The sequence below is a fragment of the Delphinapterus leucas genome, chromosome 6 (genome assembly GCF_059928025.1).
Source record: "Delphinapterus leucas isolate spDelLeu-1000000601 "Yukka" chromosome 6, BTC_Dleu_Yukka2, whole genome shotgun sequence".
Classification (NCBI taxonomy): domain Eukaryota; kingdom Metazoa; phylum Chordata; class Mammalia; order Artiodactyla; family Monodontidae; genus Delphinapterus; species Delphinapterus leucas.
Window position 1 is genome coordinate 100,833,477 of NC_143134.1, and position 21,351 is coordinate 100,854,827.

The 21,351-nt window shown below is 41.3% G+C and overlaps 2 protein-coding genes across 26 annotated transcripts in view; one reads left to right on the forward strand and one right to left on the reverse strand.

The window, feature by feature from the left end:
* Window positions 1–21,351, reverse strand: part of CTNNAL1 (catenin alpha like 1) — a 128,307-nt gene that overhangs the window by 50,514 nt on the left and 56,442 nt on the right. For 20 of the 25 annotated variants that reach the window (XM_089913540.1, XM_022579115.3, XM_089913537.1 and 17 more), the window contains 4 exons: window positions 21,032–21,088; window positions 20,775–20,888; window positions 20,016–20,099; window positions 12,046–19,875 (listed from right to left, as the gene is read on the reverse strand). In XM_089913540.1, coding sequence (XP_089769666.1) covers window positions 19,810–19,875; window positions 20,016–20,099; window positions 20,775–20,888; window positions 21,032–21,088 — 321 coding nt within the window. In that variant the 3' untranslated portion in view covers window positions 12,046–19,809. Of the gene's footprint in view, window positions 1–1,674; window positions 11,134–12,045; window positions 19,876–20,015; window positions 20,100–20,774; window positions 20,889–21,031; window positions 21,089–21,351 lie in introns of all 25 variants that reach the window. The other 5 variants (XM_089913538.1, XM_089913529.1, XM_089913527.1 and 2 more) reach the window with 2 other exon arrangements.
* On the forward strand, window positions 12,418–17,105 carry LOC111177354 (protein Abitram). The gene is made up of 6 exons (XM_022579118.3): window positions 12,418–12,617; window positions 13,741–13,792; window positions 14,398–14,527; window positions 16,649–16,725; window positions 16,805–16,874; window positions 16,968–17,105. The coding sequence occupies exons 1-6, from the start codon at window positions 12,521–12,523 to the stop codon at window positions 17,103–17,105; spliced, it is 564 nt and encodes a 187-aa protein (XP_022434826.2). The 5' UTR covers window positions 12,418–12,520.

Genomic DNA, 21,351 nt, shown 5'->3' on the forward strand with positions numbered 1-21,351 from the left:
AAAGAGTCATGTACCAAAATGTTCATTGCAGCTCTATTTATAATAGCCGGGACATGGAAACAACCTAAGTGTCCATCATCGGACGAATGGATAAAGAAGATGTGGCACATATTATACAATGGAATATTACTCAGCCATAAAAAGAAACAAAATTGAGTTATTTGTAGTGAGGTTGATGGACCTAGAGTCTGTCATACAGAGTGAAGTAAGTCAGAAAGAGAAAGACAAATACCGTATGCTAACACATATATATGGAATTTAAGAAAAAAAATGTCATGAAGAACCTAGGGGTAAGACAGGAATAAAGACACAGACCTACTAGACAATGGACTTAAGGATATGGAGAGGGGGAAGGGTAAGCTGTGACAAAGTGAGAGAGTGGCATGGACATATATACACTACCAAACGTAAAGTAGATAGCTCGTGGGCAGCAGCGGCATAGCACAGGGAGAGCAGCTCGGTGCTTTGTGACCACCTAGAGGGGTGGGATAGGGAGTGTGGGGGGCAGGGAGACGCAAGAGGGAAGAGATATAGGAACATATGTATATGTATAACTGATTCACTTTGTTTAAAAAATTTTAAAAAGAAAAAAAAATAAACTACAAATAACAAGTTTCTAGAGCAGAAGCATCAACAGAGCCAGAATGAAGACTTAGTAAAGTAGGGACTTCTCAGTATTTGTAAAACAAGTTCAGGTTGGAAATTGAAAGGGCTTATAGAAGAGTCCACAGATATAATAACCAGAAAATGCCAGAAACAGAAAAGTGATAATCTCACACATTTTTATAATCCCAAAGGAAAAAAAAACAATGTGAAATTACTCAAAAGAATATGTACGTACATTTAACAGGATATAGTTTGGATTTTTTTTCAGGACTGCTTTTTATGGGGAGATCATAACAGTATTTACAAGACTCTTAAAAAGGTGGGGGGAAAATATACCAGCCACTCACTCACTTCAAGCACGGCTGAGAGGGCCAGAGCCCCACCCGTCTCTTCGCCCAGGCACTCTGGGAATGTCACTCCACTCTAAGAAATCAGACTGTGGAATAACCTCACTGCCAGTTCAGGCAATCCCTAGATCCTGACACAGCTAAACTGCCTTTGCTTTCACTCTGCTTATACATTTGGCTTCATTTCTGAAAATTGCTATTGTGGTTTCCAATGATCTATTGGCTATATTTGAACAGTCCCACTCGGAAATTCTTTACATTCTCGCAGGGCACATTGCTACCCAGCTACACTGTACCCGGTGTCCTGTAAAGTGTAAGTTTGGTGAATGAGGTAGAGAAAAATGTATCTTTTCCAACTTTGAGTGTTCTCTCAGGATTCCAGCTTTTCCCCTCCCCGAGGACTTGAATACCGATGTGGAGAAAATCCACCTTCAACTCTGCCTAAGAGATGGCAGATCCGCACCATGGGAGGACTTGTCAGTGCCATGAGAGAGACAAGTAAACTGCTTTCTTTATTGTGCCATTGTATTTGGGGAACTCTCGTAGCAGTTTAATTTTTACTCTACCTAATAAGCCACTCCAAATTAACCTTTACCCATGCACATGACAGTGCACCAAGGTGTGCTCCCACCTGACCTACGTCTGCAAAACTGCCAAACAAAACCACAGAGACACAAAGCCATTAGAGAAGTTATCTGGGAGAACCTAATGGCGTGTTTACCTGCCAGAGTTCTGCCCAGGCCAGCCAGCTGGTCTTTGGTCAAGTGAAGCTGGGCTGCCACACAGAGAGCTTGCTGCCAACTGCCACAAGCCACAAAGGCACTGAGAGCTTTCTCGTGGGCACCAGCGTGGGCAAACACGAGCCCTGCTGGCACACACAGGTGCTCCTGCAGCAGGTGTTCCCCATAAGCAATGCTGATGTCCTGGGACAGGAAGAGACAAAGGGTTGGTGAGGACAGGTGATAACTGTTTTTTTAAATCTCCAAGGTAGGCTGCCTCGGTCATTATACTTGAAACTCCCTGGAATGACTTAGAAAAACCCTGTGGATGACCAGTGAATTCAATCTTTCTTCCACTCAAAACCTTACTGAGGATGTGCCATGTATTCATCCAACAAAAAATTACTGAGTACTATTCAGGGCAGTGGGAGTAACACAGCAAAGCAAAAAATAAAGCCAAACATAGCAAAAACAAACAAACAGAAAAAATAAACAGTAACAAGAACCACTCCCAACTTCCTGCTCTTGTGGTGAAAGAGTACGAACTTATAAACACACTGTGGTCGACAGCTAATGGCAGATAGTGGTAAAGGGCCAGAGCGATGGGAGTGCTGTTTCAGAGGGCTGTGAGGATTAGAAGCCACGTGAAGAGTTACAGGACAGTACTCCACGCCAAGAGCACAGAAAGCACCATGGCCATCGGGCAGGAATGGGTATGGAACGCACAGGAAAGAATAACAAAAAGGCTGGTATGACTGAAGCACAGAGGGCACAGGAGACAAACAGATAAGGCAAATGAGAGCAAAGAGGCAGACTTTGGCCAAATTCTCTATTCCCCAGGCTCAGTATTAGGCAGGAAAACAGAGGGACATAACACGGGGTCCCTGCCCTTAAGGAAACCCACAGCCTGGTGGGGCAACAAATCAGTAGATAGCAGATTGATAAATGTCCTTCCCAAGTTTAGAACAGGGTGCTCTGGGAGCTCAGTGTTTGGCACCTCAGCCAGGAACGGCTTTCTGGCAGAGGAGACCCGAGAGTTTAGAAGGACAGGGGGGCTGAAGGAAGTGGAGGAAGAGGGCTGCCAGAGGCAGCTGACGATAAAGAAGCAGGCAGGGGCCAGATCACAGAAAGACGTGTGCAATTTGTGGACAAACTGAAAACGGTGGTGATGATGGCACGGGCTCCATATCCCAGGTCGGCCACCTCACGTCCCAGGTCCTGAGGCAAGGTGGTTCCTCATTTGAAAATTGTGCACAACACCTACCAGGTTGTTGTAAGAATTATAATACATTTAGCTGATAAGCAAAGTATCTGCATATGAGAAAAGCTAAACAGATGTTTGTTCACACAAATGAACCAAAATGTATGCAAAAAATAAATTTCTCTGTGCCTCCCATCAGGAAACTTGCATAAGCCTCTTAGATAGCCTTATCCACCAGAGGGCAGAAAGCAGAAGCAAGAAGAACTACAATCCTACAGCCTGTGGAAGGAAAACCACATTCACAGAAAGATAGACAAATGAAAAGGCAGAGGGCTATGTAACAGATGAAGGAACAAGATAAAACCCGAGAAAAACCACTAAATGAAGTGGAGATTTGCAACATTCCAGAAAAAGAATTCAGAATAATGATAGTGAAGATGATCCAGGACCTCGGAAAAAGAATGGAGGTAAAGATCGAGAAGATGCAAGAAATGTTTAACAAAGACCTAGGAGAATTAAAGAACAAACAGATGAACAATACAATAACTGAAATGAAAACTACACTAGAAGGAATCAATAGCAGAATAACTGAGGCAGAAGAACGGATAAGTGACCTGGAAGACAGAATGGTGGAATTCACTGCTGCGGAACAGAATAAAGAAAAAAGAATGAAAAGAAATGAAGACAGCCTAAGAGACCTCTGGGACAACATTAAATGCAACAACATTCGCATTATATGGTTGCCAAAAGGAGAAGAGAGATAGAAAGGACCAGAGAAAATATTTGAAGAGATTAGAGTCGATAACTTCCCTATCATGGAAAAGAAATAGCCACCCAAGTCCAGGAAGTGCAGAGGGTCCCAGGCAGGAGAAACCCAAGGAGAAACACGCCGAGACACACAGTAATCAAATTGGCAAAAATTAAAGAAAAATTATTGAAAGCAGCAAGGAAAAAATGGCAAATAACATACAAAGGAACTCCCATAAGGTAAACAACTGATTTTTCAGCAGAAACTCTACAAGCCAGAAGGGAGTGGCATGATATACTTAGAGTGAAGAAAGGGAAGAACCTACAACCAAGATTACTCTACCCGGCAAGGATCTCATTCAGATTCGATGGAGAAATCAAAAGCTTTAAAGACAAGCAAAGGCTAAGAGAATTCAGCACTACCAAACCAGCTCTAGAACAAATGCTAAAGGAACTTCTCTAAGTGGGAAACTCAAGAGAAGACAAGGACCTACAAAAAAAAAAAAAAACCCAAAACAGTTAAGAAAATGGTCATAGGAACATACATAACAATAATTACCTTAAACGTGAATGGATTAAATGCTCCAACCAAAAGACACAGGCTTGCTGAACGGATACAAAAACAAGACCCATATATATGCTGTCTACAAGAGACCCATTTCAAACCTAGGGACACATACAGACTGAAAGTGAGGGGATGGAAAAAGATATTCCATGCAAATGGAAATCAAAAGAAAGCTGGAGGAGCAATACTCATATCAGATAAAATAGACTTTAAAATAAAGAATGTTACAAGAGACAAGGAAGGACAATACATAATGATCAAGGGATCAATCCAAGAAGAAGATATAACAATTATAAATATATATGCACCCAACATAGGAGCACCTCAATACATAAGGCAACTGCTAACAGCTATAAAAGAGGAAATCGACAGTAACACAATAATAGTGGGGACTTTAACACCTCACTTACACCAATGGACAGATCATCCAAAATGAAAATAAATAAGGAAACAGAAGCTTTAAATGACACAGTAGACCAGGTAGATTTCATTGATATTTATACGACATTCCATCCAAAAACAGATAACACTTTATTCTTAAGTTTGCATGGAACATTCTCCAGGATAGATCACATCTTGGGTCACAAATCAAGCCTCAGTAAATTTAAGAAAATTGAATTCATATCAAGCATCTTTTCTGACCACAACACTATCAGATTAGAAATGAATTACAGGGAGAAAAACGTAAAAAACACAAACACATGGAGGCTAAACAATACGTTACTAAATAACCATGAAATCACTGAAGAAATCAAAGAGGAAATCAAAAAACACCTGGAGACAAATTACAGCAAAAACACGACGACCCAAAACCTATGGGATGCAGCAAAAGCAGTTCTAAGAGGGAAGTTTATAGCAATACAAGTCTACCTCAAGAAACAAGAAAAATCTCAAATGAACAATACACGTAAAGGAACTAGAGAAAGAAGAACAAGCGAAACCCGAAGTTAGCGGAAGGAAAGAAATCATAAAGATCAGAGCAGAAATAAATGAAATAGAAACAAAGAAAACAACAGCAAAGATCAATAAAACTAAAAGCTGGTTCTTTGAGAAGATAAACAACATTGATAAACCATTAGCCAGACTTATCAAGAAAAAGAGGGAGAGGACTCAGATCAATAAAATTAGAAATGAAGAAGAAGTTACAGCAGAACTACAAAGCATCCTAAGAGACAACTACAAGCAACTCTGTGCCAATAAAATGAACAACCTGGAAGAAATGGACAAATACTTAGAAAGGGGCCCCCACAGTGAGCCACAGCCAAACCCTGCCTCTGCAGGAGACCCTCCAAAAGTAGCAGGTAGTCCTTTAAGAGCAAACACATCCTAAAAGATCTACATTGTTGCAAGTTTCCAATTCCGCGGGCTCGGCTGGCTGGGGCTGGGTGCCAGCAGCGGGTAGTGGCAGGTGCCCACTGAGCAACAGGAGCCCAGAGAAAGAGGGAGCGGCAGCGGAGAGGAGGCCACGGGAGAGACGTCAGGAGTGAGGAAGTGTCCCTGAATCCCGCCCCCTACCCAGCGCCAACTCTGTGGACGCACTGGGTGAGCATGGTCAGCGGGCAAGGTTGCAACTGTGACGATGAAAAGCTCTTGGTGCTCCAGGCAGGAGTCAGTGCTGTGCCTCTGAGGTGGGAGAGCCAACTTCAGGACACTGGTCCACAAGAGACCTCCCAGCTCCACATAATATCAAACAGAGAAAATCTCCCAGAGATCTCCATCTCAACACCAACACCCAGCTTCACTAAACGACCAGCAAGCTACAGTGCTGGACACCCTATGCCAAACAACTAGCAAGACCGGAACACAACCCCACCCATTATCAGAGAAGCTGCCTAAAATCATAATAAGGCCACAGACACCCCAAAACACACCACCAGATGTGGACCTGCCCACCAGAAAGACAAGATCCAGCCTCATCCACCAGAACACAGGCACTAGTCCCCTCCACCAGGAAGCCTACACAACCCAATGAACCAACCTTAGGCACTGGGGACAGACACCAAAAACAATGGGAACTACGAACCTGCAGCCTGAAAAAAGGAGACCTCAAACACAGTAAGATAAGCAAAATGAGAAGACAGAAAAACACACAGCAGATGAAGGAGAAAGGTAAAACCCCACCAGACCTAACAAATGAAGAGTAAATATGCAGTCTACCTGAAAAATAATTCAGAATAATGATAGTAAAGATGATCCAAAACCTTAGAAATAGAATAGAGAAAATGCAAAAAACATTTAACAAGAACCTAGAAGAACTAAAGAGGAAATAAGCAACGATGAACAGCACAATATATGAAATTAAAAATACTCTAGGGCTTCCCTGGTGGCGCAGCAGTTGGGAGACTGCCTTCCGATGCAGGGGACACGGGTTCATGCCCCGGTCCGGGAAGATTCCACATGCCGTGGAGCAGGTGGGCCCGTGAGCCATGGCCGCTTAGCCTGCGCGTCCGGAGCCTATGCTCCGCAATGGGAGAGGTTGCAACAGTGAGAGGCCCAAGTACTGCAAAAAAAAAAACCAAAACTCTAGCAGGGATCAATAGCAGAATAACTGAGGCAGAAGAACGGATAAATGACCTGGAAGATAAAATAGTGGAAATAACTACTGCAGAGCAGAATAAAGAAAAAAGAATGAAAAGAACTGAGGACAATCTCAGAGACCTCTAGGACAACATTAAACGCACCAACATTCGAATTATAGGGGTCCCACAAGAAGAAGAGAAAAAGAAAGGGACGGAGAAAATATTTGAAGAGATTAGAGTTGAAAACTTCCCTAATATGGGAAAGGAAATAGCTAATCAAGTCCAGGAAGCACAGAGAGTCCCATACAGGATAAATCCAAGGAGAAACATGCCAAGACACATATCAAACTATCAAAAATTAAATACAAAGAAAACATATTAAAAGCAGCAAGGGAAAAACAACAAATAACACACAAGGGAATCCCCATAAGGTTAACAGCTGATCTTTCAGCAGAAACTCTGCAAGCCAGAGGGACTGGCAGGACATACTTAAAGTGATGAAGGAGAAAAACCTACAACCAAGATTACTCTACCCAGCAAGGATCTCATTCAGATTTGATGGAGAAATTAAAACCTTTACAGACAAGCAAAAACTGAGAGTTCAGCCCCACCAAACCAGCTTTACAACAAATGCTAAAGGAACTTGTCTAGGCAAGAAACACAAGAGAAGGAAAAGAGCTACAATAACAAGCCCAAAACAATTAAGAAAATGGAAATAGGAACATACATATCGATAATTACCTTAAATGTAAGCGGATTAAATGCTCCCACCAAAAGACACAGACTGGCTGAATGGATACAAAACCAAGACCCATATATATGCTGTCTACAAGAGACCCACTTCAGACCTAGGAACACATACAGACTGAAAGTGAGGGGATGGGAAAAGATATTCCATGCAAATGGAAATCAAAAGAAAGCTGGAGGGCTTCCCTGGTGGCGCAGTGGTTGAGAGTCCACCTGCTGATGCACGGGACATGGGTTCGTGACCCGGTCCAGGAAGATCCCACATGCCGCGGAGTGACCAGGCCCGTGAGCCACAGCCGCTGAGCCTGCGCCTCCGGAGCCTGTGCTCCACAACAGGAGAGGCCACAACAGTGAGAGGCCCGCGTACCGCAAAAAAAAAGAAAGCTGGAGTAGCAATTCTTATATCAGAAAAATAGACTTTAAAATACAGACTATTACAAGAGACAAAGAAGGACACTACATAATGATCAAGGGATCAATCCAAGAAGAAGATATAACAATTGTAAATATTTATGCACCCAACATAGAAGCACCTCAATACATAAGGCAAATATTAACAGCCATAAAAGGGGAAATCGACAGTAACACAATCATAGTAGGGGACTTTAACACCCCACTTTCACCAATGGACAGATCATCCAAAATGAAAATAAAGAAGGAAACACAAGCTTTAAATGATACATTAAACAAGAGGGGCTTAATTGATATTTATAGGACATTCCATCCAAAAACAACAGAATACACATTCTTCTCAAGTGCTCATGGAACATTCTCCAGGATAGATCATATCTTGGGTAACAAATCAAGCCTTGGTAAATTTAAGAAAATTGAAATCATGTCAAGTATCTTTTCCGACCACAATGCTATGAGACTAGATATCAAATACAGGAAAAGATCTCTAAAAAATACAAACACATGGAGGCTAAACAAGACACTACTAAATAACCAAGAGATCACTGAAAAAATCAAAGAGGAAATCAAAAAATACCTAGAAACAAATGACAACGAAATCACGACAACCCAAAACCGATGGGATGCAGCGAAAGCAGTTCTACGAGGCAAGTTCATAGAAATACAATCCTACCTTAAGAAACAGGAAACATCTCAAATAAACAACCTAACCTTGCACCTAAAGGAATTAGAGAAGGAAGAACAAAAAAAACCCCACAGTTAGCAGAAGGAAAGAAATCATAGAGATCAGAAATAAATGAAAAAGAAATGAAGGAAATGATAGCAAAGAACAATAAAACTAAAAGCTGGTTCTTTGAGAAGATAAACAAAATTGATAAACCATTAGCCACACTCATCAAAAAAAAAGGGAGAAGACTCAAATCAACAGAATTAGAAATGAAAAAGGAGAAGTGACAACTGACACTGCAGAAATACAAAGCATCATGAGCGATTACTACAAGCAACTCTATGCCAATAAAATGGACAACCTGGAAAAAATGGACAAATTCTTAGAAATGCACAACCTGCCGAGCCTGAACCTGGAAGAAATAGAAAATATGAACAGACCCATCACAAGCACTGAAACTGAAACTGTGATTAAAAATCTTCCAACAAACAAAAGCCCAGGAACAGATGGCTTCACAGGCGAATTCTATCAAACATTTAGGGAAGAGCTAACACCTGTCCTTCTTAAACTCTTCCAAAATATAGCAGAGGGAGGAACACTCCTAAACTCATTCCATGAGGCCACCATCACCCTGATACCAAAACCAGACAAGGATGTCACAAAGAAAGAAAACTACAGGCCAATATCACTGATGAACATACATGCAAAAATCCTCAACAAAATACTAGCAAACAGAATCCAACAGCACATTAAAAGGATCATACACCATGATTAAGTGGGGTTTATTCCAGGAATGCAAGGATTCTTCAATATACACAAATCAATCAACGTGATACACCATATTAACGAATTGAAGGAGAAAAAACATATGATCATCTCAATAGATACAGAGAAAGCTTTCGACAAAATTCAACACCCATTTATGATAAAAACCCTGCAGAAAGTAGGCATAGATATGGGACCTAATGAAACTTCAAAGCTTTTGCACAGCAAAGGAAACCATAAACAAGATGAAAAGACAACCCTCAGAATGGGAGAAAATATTTGCAAACGAATCAGCAAAGGATTAATCCCCAAAATATATAAACAGGTCATGCAACTCAATATTAAAAAAACAAACAATCCAATCCAAAAATGGGCAGAAGACCTAAATAGACATTTCTCCAAAGAAGATATACAGATGGCCAAGAAGCACATGAAAAGCTGCTCAACATCACTAATTATTAGAGAAATGCAAATCAAAACTCAATGAGATATCACCTCACAGCAGTTAGAATGGGCATCATCAGAAAATCTACAAACAACAAATGCTGGAGAGGGTGTGGAGAAAAGGGAACCCTCTTGCACTGTTGGTGGGAATGTAAATTGATAGAGCCACTATGGAGAACAGTATGGAGGTTCCTTAAAAAACTAAAAATAGTATTACCATATAATCCAGCAACCCCACTACTGGGCATATATCCAGAGAAAACCATAATTCAAAAAGACACATGCGGGCTTCCCTGGTGGCACAGTGGTTGAGTCCGCCTGCCAATGCAGGGGACACAGGTTTGTGCCCCAGTCCAGGAAGATCCCACATGACGCGGAGAAGCTAGGCCCATAAACCATGGCCGCTGAGCCTGTGCGTCCGGAGCCTGTGCTCCGCAACAGGAGAGGGCACAACAGTGAGAGGCCCATGTACCAGAAAAAAAGTAAATAAACCGTGTACCGCAAAAAAAAAAAAAAAAAAAAGACACATGCACCCCAATGTTCATTGCAGCACTATTTACAATAGCCAGGTCATGGAAGCAACCTAAGTGTCCATCAACAGATGAATGGATAAAGAAGATGTGGTACATATAAACGATGGAATATTACTCAGCCATAAAAAGGAACTAAATTGCATCATTTGTTGAGATGTGGATAGATCTAGAGACTGTCATACAGAGTGAAGTTAAGTCAGAAAGAGAAAAATATTGCATATTAACGCATATATGTGGAACCTAAAAAAATGGTACAGATGAACCGGTATGCAGGGCAGAAATTGAGACACAGATGTAGAGAACAAATGTATGGACACCAAGGGGGTAAAGCGGCGGGGGGTGGGGGGGTGATGAATTAGGCGATTGGGATTGACATGTATACACTGATGTGTATAAAACTGATGAGAAATAAGAACCTGCTGTATAAAAAAATTAAAAAATTTTCTTTTAAAAAGAAATATATGGGAAAGATCAGCACTATTCAGGATGATCATGAGTTTGGGCTGGAGGAGGGGCAGGATGGAAACTGCCATGGTATTCCCGAAGAAGATCCAGAGACAACGCCTAGGTTTCTTGCCTGGGCAAGTTCTTCAGAAGAGGAACAGGTCAGGGCCTTTCTCCCAGATAAGAAGTTCAAGATGAGGCTAATTAGTTTGAAGATAAACCTTGAAACCAAGGACAGTGTCAGGGACTCAGGAGCCTCATCCTTCTCCAACTAAAGCACAAAGCAAAATCAGGAGAGCCTCATTTCACATGCTACACACCTTGTACTGCTGCGAGTTTGGTGGATATAACTTCAGAGCTTCGTTATACAAGTTTTTATCTTTTATTAAGTTTAAGCATTCTGGGAAGTACTCCGGTCCTACAGGAATAAGATTCATACACACACAAGCTTGAGACTTGGGAAGCATAATGGATTTCATTTCTACCAATGGTCCCTACATAAAATCAACAAGGGACCTTTTTAAGACCTGCATAATTACAGTATCTGGAGAACGGGAATGCAGGAGTGTGAGCTTTAATGAGCACCACTGCAGATTCTGAGGTATGAGAAGCACCAGTTGGAATCAGAGTTCTACTTAAAAGGAATTTTACACTACCCCTGATGAATGACCATCCAGCCCAGTGTTTGCTCAGCCTCCTTAGTAAGAATCACCTGGGGAGCTTATTAACCATACACACGCCTGAGTCCCGTCCCAGCCCAGCTGAACCAGATCCTCCAAGGAAGCCAGAAGCTGAATGCTTAACAAGCACCCCAGGTGCCTCTTCCTTGTCCCCGTCTCAGCCCTTAGGAAAGAGTCATAACTGCTGAAGCGTGAGGCTCCAGTACTGGTCAGGGATGGGGTGAAGCACAACACCCGGCATCGTGCTGCTTCGACTCCACATCACTGCCAATCAAAACTGTGTCAGGGCACTGCCAGTAGGCACGGCCACTCAGACAAGCTGGGTTTCCTTCAGGTGTCTGCAAACACCACGAGAAGAGTGAATTATCAACCAATTTTGATTTTAAGACACTGAAGTGAATTTCGAGGATGATCACTCTTGACTCAGAAGCATCTGCTCTATCTTCTTAGCTATGGAGCTCCTCCCGTTCATTCAAAGACATTTGCTTTACCCTCAGCTTTTCAAAACATATGATAAAAATAAGGTGCGCGTACGTAATTGTTAACATTTTGAGGTGTGGAAATTGAAATCTGTCTGTCTAAACTAACATTTGATTGCAATTTATACCCTCCCTAGTTCCAAAGAATATTTTAAGCAGAAATAAACATACCTCTCACTGTCCGCTGCTCCTGAGCTCTCGCGACGCGCATTGGGTCTCCGGGCCGCAGGGCCGCTGGAGCCCTTTGGGTAGTGGCTGAAGCCGGGCGGACCGGCGACCAGCCCGACAACGATCCGGGAGCGAGGTAAGCTGGAAACGCTCCGAGAGGCGCCGGAGTGACGTCACGAGCCGGACGGGGCGTGGCGTGCCTTCTGTGCCCAGCAAAGTTCAGTGAGGAGCTGCGCTCGCGACCGCCCTCTAGCTATACGTCCTACTGCGCAGCCTACTGTATCTGAGCCCCGCTTTGACGTCAGACCCCAGAGCTCGGTAATAGGAGCCGGTGGGCGGAGCCTGCGGGGCCTGGGGAGACTCGGGCGTTCACGTGACACGTACCCCGGGCCAGCGCTAGAAAGACACCTTCCTCCCAGGGGAGCGGGAGGAAGCGTCCAGGCCCCAGAGGGCGCGGTTTGCAGCACCCAAGGTCGCCATGGCTACCGAGCCCGAGCCCCCTGTGGCCGCCTCAGCTGCGGAGCCCGTGGTGCCCTCGCTTATGGATCGTTACTTCACTCGCTGGTACAAAGCGGGTAAGTGGAGAATGATGTCAGTCTCTTCTGGGCCCAATTTGTCCGACAGTATAGGGACTATGATGAGAGATCATAAGCCACACGCACCTTCCCCAGCGCTTCCTCCCCACGTCAGAAGGAACTGGATCTCTCTGTTCCTCTGTAGGCCAAGGGAATGGCATTTGCAAGGACGTGGAAAACAGCAGGGTGCATTCTGGGTAGGGCGAGCGCAGTGCGAGTTCACGAGGGTGGGTCGCTTGCGGGAAGATGGTAGACTAAGGTGAGATCCCCGAGGGAGACAGGAGCTGGATTGCAATCTCCTTGAGTGCCTAAAGGGATTTGAGGGGCTCAGTCCTCCAAGAAGAGGCGATACATAAAATGATTTAAATGGTAGCGGTCTAAACTAAGGTAGAGGCATAGGGATGGAGAGGAGAGGGTGGGTTAGAATAGAGGCATTTAGAAAGCAGAATCTACAGTTTTACTTAAAGGAAGTCGCTGGTATTACACATTTGCCACTTAGAAGCAGGTATCCTGTTGTACAGCTTTGTGTACCCAGCAAATATCAGCGATGAGAGCATCGTCGGGGACCCTCCTGGAACCCAACTTGCTCCCATTCATTTAGGGATAATAGGTGTACTCATCTTTTACAGCACTGAACTATTTTACAATAGCATACGTTTTATTAGCCAGACTTAGTGTAACCAATGTCCCGTTTACCCTGGATTGAGGTGTTTTCGGGAATCCATTACTTTCAACACTAACATCAGGACAGTCCTGAGCGAACCAGAATGAGTTAAGTCTCTCTAAAATTGACCGACAAAGCATGCTACCAAATTAAATGAATACATTACTAATCATTTTTTTTCTAATAGAAATGATTGTACTCATTTTAAAGTGAGGATAAAAAAAGGTGGAGCGAAGAGTTAATCATCATTTTAACATTGAATGAATGATTCCATCTGGACCAGATGTCTTTAAATACTTTATGGTCAGCCTTTAGGTATATCTTTTTGAGTAATGAAGGGATACCAGTGATATATGTGTCCCGCCTTCATAATTAACTACGTCTATGAACCAAAGAAAGTACTACACAGTGGTAGTAAATATTGACTCAACAGCCGTCAGACTCATTCATTTTTTCTAGATGTCAAAGGAAAACCCTGTGAGGACCACTGTATACTCCAACACTGTAACCGGTAAGCAAATTGGGAATTTTAAGTTATCAAAGAAATCTTTTTTCTGCCATCGTAGCCTGGTATGGTCTTGTATTGAATAAATATTCATTAAATGATTATCTTCCACTGTACTGAGATGGTATTATTTATAGTAGGAGTTTGGTTGACAAGAATGAGTCTTTCAGTGCCTACGCTAAACAAATAAACTGGCTTACCCAAACATCCAAATGGAGGACCACACCCTCAGTCGGCTACTACCTCAAGAAACCAGCCTGTGCCTAACCACTGAAGTGGCCAAGCCCGTGGAGAGGGCTAGGGTAGAAGCACAGATGGTATCCTGTCCATACCGGCATGCCTTACTTTTCTCTCTTCCTCCTCCGTGCTGTCTAAACACCTGTGGTACGCTTCCCTTTTGAGGAAGGAAATTCAGTCCCATTTCCTCCATTTTTATTACTGCATTCTTCTCTTCAGGTAAGCTCCAATAGTAGCCAGAGGAAAATGGGGAGAAATGATAGGCTGACTAAACAAATGTCAGCTCAGCTCTTCTTGTGCCAGTAGGAATACTGTGTTATAGGAGGAAGAATCATACCAAGCAATAATACAGGATCAATTTTTGCTCCTCGTAGAATATGTGTCATCACACTGGCAGGATCCCATCCAGTTCTTCAAAGTGGAAAAGTAATTAAAAGCATTTCCTATCAAATCAGTACCAACTGTAGCAGACTTCAGAACAAAGTCTCTGGGAAATTTAAGCGGGTATGTTCCTGTATTTCTCTACTTAAATCCTCTATTGTCATAATAATGATAGAGCCAGCCAGTCTTAGAACCCAGTAATATATGCTCAGCATACTTCGCTGGCAGTTAGAGATGATTTTAAGAATACTTAAGCTCTAAAGAAATTCTCAGGCCAAAAAAATGAGGTATTTCAGAAGGTATATTATCTGTCATACTAGCTTCTGGGCCACCATCCCTATCATCCCCAGGATGAAGGATGGAGAAGGTGGGCCTTTGAAAGAACAACACTAATACCAATATAACAAGATATTTTGTCCCTTCCTGTTTTAAGCCAGTATTTCGAATTCTATAAAATATAGATGATCAATACTTTATCATAAATTTTCACATGTGAATTTAAAAGTAAAATAAAGTCCTGAGGTAGTGAAAAAAAAACCAATCTGGGAAAATACACAGTATTTGCTTCGTATCAGTTGCCATTCCTAAATCATTGCCAATTTAACACACATCTAGCTACACCCTCTACCTCCACATAGTGTTTAGTTATAGAAAATGTTACCTGTGCCCTCTACAATTCTAGGCAAGATGGACATTTTACTGTTAAAGGAGGGTATCACACCAAGGACAACTCAATACCATACTAAACTATCCTGACAAACCCCCTGGAAAGGAAAGTTTCAGTGGATGATTTAGGTCCTTCACTTACTGAGTTCATATTAAGAGTTTCTGCTAATTACCTCACTGTTCTGGAAGACCCTTGTTTACACTCCCCTTTGTAGGCCTGAAGGCCCCTAATAACCTGCCTTATAATTAGTGATTTTTCCTCACTTAGGAAGCAAGTGGACTTTAAAAAGCATGGACCATTCTTAAAAGTCTACAAATTACAAGTAAAACAGTTAGTGCTTGTGATGTTCCTGTGATCAATCTTTGTCCAAACTAGTAACACTGTTGTTACTACTGAGGAACAGAGAGGGACCTGCACATGGAACCCACTGTAGATAAGCTTTGATCGCATCTCAGCACTGCCCATCATTTATTCTCCCAAGGGAGGTGACCAAAAGGGGTTAAAACACTTCTTTCTGACACAGAGCCAGTGGTAGACAAACCATCTGGGACAAATCCCCAGCCCCTCCTCCCAAAAGTGGGGAGTCACACTGACTAGTCTTTTGAAAGGAAGTACCCACAGGCAGAGGAGTGAAGCGCATGCAGTAACACCTGAATGCTGTCTAATAAAGTTGTGAGTGGGAAAGAGGCCGTAAAGAACAGCATCTTGACCTCAGATGTTCACTGCAGTAAAAATTCCTGGGAAAAAAGAGCAACACATGAGACATGCTTGCATCCATTTCCCATGAGCCTCCTTGTACTGGGTTGGCCAAAAAGTTCGCTCCGGTTTTTCATGTTAGGGAAAATCCTGAACGAACTTTGTGGCCGACTCGATAGATATTTGTCAGAACCTCCCCAGATATATCCATACAGTGGAGTACATGAAAGTATAACCGTGCCACAACATTCAAACAGACAAATGTAGTATTTGCTAGCGGGTTATAAGATAATGGGTAAGTTACTCTATATGCTACTTAAAAGTTTTCTGTTTTCCAGATTTTCCTCAATTTGCATTTTTTTTATTTAGAAAAATATCCCTTCTCCAGAAAGTCTCAGTGATTGACCTAATAAAGAAGTTCCTTTCTCTATTAAGTTCTGATATAAGCAGGAATCTTAATGAAACTAACTTTATACAATATTGCGATCATTCTCTATAATGTTGAATTTTATATTATGCTTATTGGTAAGATTTTCCTGCCCTTTTGAAATCTTTACACTTGGCTATGTGCAGCTTTCTCATGCTCAGTTAAATATAAAGTATAATAAGTTAAGATAAAATATATTCTTAATATGTAACTAAACTACCTATTATCACATTTGTCTTAGTCTGCTTTTTCCCCTAGAGCCTAGGATGGTGCCTAGCCCATAGAGGCATTTAATATATAAATATTTGAATAAATGAATGGTTTTTCTGTACTTAAGTCATTTTTATTTAAAACACTAATTCCAGGAATATATCCTATTGTAACTCTGAGGGCTGCCTCACAAAGAAAAGTGAAAATGTACATCAATTCATTTTTTCTTCCCTTTTATTATCAGGGGGCACAGTTTCTAACAGAACTTGCACCTCTGTGTAAGATTTACTGCTCTGATGGAGAAGAATACACCATATCTAGGTGAGTTACTTTTTAACCACAATTTTGGAGAAACAAAGAAGATAATATTTTTCTTCAAAGCAATATTTTCTTTAAATAGCTGTGTTAGAGGACGGTTGATGGAAGTGAATGAAAACATTCTCCATAAGCCATCTATTCTTCAAGAGAAGGTAAAAGGGTCTGGGGAAGTGAGATCCCATCCACACACTTTTTACCCGATTTTTTACCATTTGACAGTATTAAATATTCTATTTCCCTTCTAGCCATCCACCGAAGGATACATTGCAGTTGTGTTGCCCAAGTTTGAAGAAAGTAAAAGCATAACAGAAGGGTTACTGACACAAAAACAGTATGAAGAAGTCGTGGTGAAACGCATCAATGCCACAACAGCGACCTCATGAGGATTAAGACTGAGTGAAAACAACAGGGCATTCTTATTCTTACCTGGCCTACCAGTCAGTGCACTAAGGAAGAACCAGAGATGCTGAAGCATACTTCACACCCAGCCATCCGCAGGGAGGCCTGATTGAAAACCTGACCTAGGTTTCCTTCTTTGTCTTGCATAACAAGCCTTGATTCCATTTTGTCTTCAACCTCCCAGATCTGCCTGCCCACGTACTCACTCTGTTCTTTTGCTTTTCTCTTTCTAACAACTGGCAAGCGACAGACGTTTTTCTGATTAAAAACCAACAAAAAAAGCACTTTGAGGAAAATTTGAAAAGACAGAAAAGTAAAAATAATTTACCCATCATCCTGTAACCCGTTAGTAAATACTAGGTTTTGATGTGATTCTGTTTGAGTATTATGTCATGGTTATTGTTTTTGCCTCAATTTTCCATCACTTTGAAGTTGAAAAACAACAACTGGCCTTTCTTACCCAATCTGCTTCAGTGTGACACGACCAAAACGTCTGGTCCCACCCCTTCTGCCCCAACTCCCCCGCTCAGGTTGCTGGGAAGAGGCAGGGTGTAGAGTGTACCTTCTCTATGTCTATGGGTCGGCCTTCAACTCTGAACAATGTAGCACTGTAACACTGGTTTCTTAATGAGGGACACATGAAGAGGCTTTGAAAGGGGCTTTGCTAACATGGAAGTATCAATATTATAATGCTGTATGAAGTAACATGTGCATTTGTGGTCACTCAGTCTCACACTCTAGTTACAGGGTAACCAGCTAAGAAGTTCCCGAGAGGTTCCTGGAATTTGAAGACACAGATGCTTTTGAACAGAACAAAAGCTTTCACATCATTTAAACAATAAACAAAAAACTATGAATTCATGGTTTAAAATTGTATACTTGTTTACATTGAATTTCAAATAAAAGGACTTTTAAAACTGTTATTTTTCCTTAAGGGCTGCAACACATACATACATATAACTATATGGTTTTAAATAAAACGATTATCATTGACATGTAAATTCTTTTGGTTCTCTATCATGCTGTTGAAGTGATGTTATCCCTTTCTACCACCACTTACATTTAAATAAGAGAATTCTCATTTCAGGTATGTAAACTCTTTTGTAAATAAATTTTTTAAAATTATTTTTGACTTACAAGGAAGCTTTTAACTTAAGTGCCAGCATGACTCTCCCCTAAGTAGACGCACCAGCTGTGATACAGGTAGTAACTCTACAAACATCTACCTTGATAGTGCTATGAGCTGAAAGTGTAAGCACAAACCAGCACATTCCCATTTCAGGTAGCACAAATGGTTCCCAAAGGTGTCATAAAACAAAGATACTAAAGATAGTAAAAGAATTATATATCTATTTTACATATAACATTACCTCACATCATTTTCCCATTATTTCCATTGTAATTTAAAAGAGTATTTTGGTTTCAGGGCATAAAAATCATGTTTGATGATTTTTATAAAGAAATATTTTATAAAGGTCATAACCAAGCTGAGTGCATCCCATTTTCTCTTCAAGGCCTACAGTAAATTCAAGTTTGCCTAAATAAAATATTGACTAGCTAACTGGTGGTTCTTCAGGATCTTGTGAACACTGACTGTAATGGCTGACCCAGATTCCGATCATCAGACGAGCCTACAGAACTACTGCCGAATCCGTTAGATTTCAAAATAAATTTCAAAGCACTGGGATACAAGCACAAAAAAAAAAGTTAACTATACTACATCATAAGGACAGAACTTATAACCAGATCCTTCTATCAAAACGCACCCCACAAAAACAAAAGCTTTAAACCGTAAAACTAAAAACACTAAAGTTGTTTATTTGTTTTATAATGAACATTCCAAAGACACATATATAAAATGTATGCTTACTCAGAATTTATTTTAAACAGCTCAGTTCAATTATTCTCTGTCTTCTACCTTCTGTTCCATCAGTCACTACTCAGAAGCACAAAAACTACTTTTTAAGCCCGTAAGATAGGCTTAGGATTCCAGCTAATATTCAGGGCAGACAGGCCAGCTATGCTAGAAGGAGAACTAAAACCATCTGCTAGTGAGTTCCTCCAGGATTCCGTGGAGTAAGCTCCATGACCCTGCTTTTGGGTGGGAGAGGGACATGCATCACAACAGATTTCCTGTGCTCCGTGAAACCCTCACTAGAGAACAAACGTGTGCTCCCGGCACGGATGATCTGTGACAGAGGGGACAGCGGAGGCCCAGTCATACTCAGTGGACGGAGGGATTGAGGAGGAGTCCACAGGTTTAAGGACAACCCTGCATCACCCAGACTACTTGTCTCTTCTGCTGCAAATTGGTATAGTCGATGATAAGCTTAAATTAAAAAAAATGGGAAGTTAGGGTAAAATGTGCCAAAGGTGAGCATATATTCAAAATAGCTTCTTTGGATTAAACTGTCATTAAGACAGTAGGGATATTTGGTTTGACTTAAACATTATTCATGGCAACGTCCTATTCTAAAATCACACTGCAATTAGAAATACAGCGACTACCATGGCATTTATTAGTTGTCAGAAAGCTTCACCATTAGTTTCATGATCAGAAAATAAAGCAAGATTTCAGTTCGTTTTCTTTACAAAATTGTTCAGTTTCTGAAATATAAAGGATCATTTGCTTTCTAAAAATGTTAGCTTTGCCACATGGTGTTCCAGAGATCTGACCTCAAAAGCTTCTCAAGTTTTACCATCCACAGAATCTTTATTTGTAACTGAGACCCATCTGTTGTTTTCCATTTGAATCTGGAAAGAATTAAGAAAATTAGTTTCTGCTTTACTTTACTCTTAAAATAATTGCAAAATTAAACAGTATCTATTTTCTTTTGCACTTTCCTTTAGACTAATTTTTTAAATGTGAATTTAAGATACACAAATTATCTTACCTTCTTCAGCAGTTTATAGCAAAGTGAGAGAAGTTGGACCAAAGTAGCCATTATGCATCTTGTCTTTGTAATACTCTTATCAACCTATAGTGACAGAAAGCAAGCAAATCAAATTCTTAAAAGGAGGCCTTCAAAAGACTTTGTCATTTAGTTTGAAAATGGTAAAAATTTCTTCATTATAGAAACCTAAGGGATCTCAAAGGGTATACAGATTAAGGCATCTGAGCTGACTTGATGACCTGAGGTCCCAGAACACAGAAGCAGGGACTATTGCCCAAGTCTCATGCCAATTTCATGGAACCCCAGGAAGAATGGATGGAAAATCAACCTGTTCTATTTCAGACGGTTTAGGGGCTTCTCAAAGGGCACCAAATAGTGGCAGCGAACCCCCTTCTTTGCACTCTACTTTTTTGCACTCAAACTCCCCAAAACAAACAACAGAAGCCCTTCACTCTGAGGGGTCTGTGCCCTAGTCAGTCAGGTGATGATGCTGGGATTTAAGGGTAGCTGCTCCGTGCTATGGTATTAATCACGTCCAAAAAGCTAATTTACTTGGTGAACCTACTGCTTCCTGGGGTCAGTTATGACTGCAGATGATACATGGTTCTTGCAGCCAAGGCAGGAAAGATGGAAATAAATTGTTCTTCTCTGGGTATTAACACTTTATTTGAAGAAAAAGGGGCTGGAAGCTAACCTAATAAAAAAAGAAGTGTGAAAGTTTCTCAAGCGCTTTCCTGAATGTCCCACCCTCCCTTTTACCTTTAGAAACACTTGATTCTGCAAAGGTGTCTTAGTTACTGCCTGGAGCTGGTGGCACAGAGGAACAAGCTTGTTTATTTCCAGGAGAAGCATAAGCTTATCATCATCTTTCAGCTGAAATGTAAATAAGGAAGTTATAACAACTCCAATGAAATTCCATCTTTTAAACCTTAAATACCTTTATACCTTAATAATATACCCTCAAAGTGGGTATTTATGACATCACCACCAGCACCAGGCAAGGACACGTGCATTACCTGTTTTGAGAAAGCTTGCACACTTGAAGCAAGCTTCAAACCCTCTTCAGCAAAAACCTGGTAGAAAGGAAAAGCATCACTACATTAGGCGTATGTCGTCTAGATAGTTGGTAAGAAATACAGTCATGGATAATTTTCATACAGAATTTAAAAAATAAAACCTAAACATAAAAGGTCTGTCATGGAACTTGTATGTTTTTTGTTGTATCCAGGAAAACACAAGAGTTTAACAGTATTCAGAAGCAGATTTCCCAGACCTGATGCAGAATCAGTCCCTGCAGTGGCTCCCCTACACCGGGACACCTCCAATTACTGTGCAG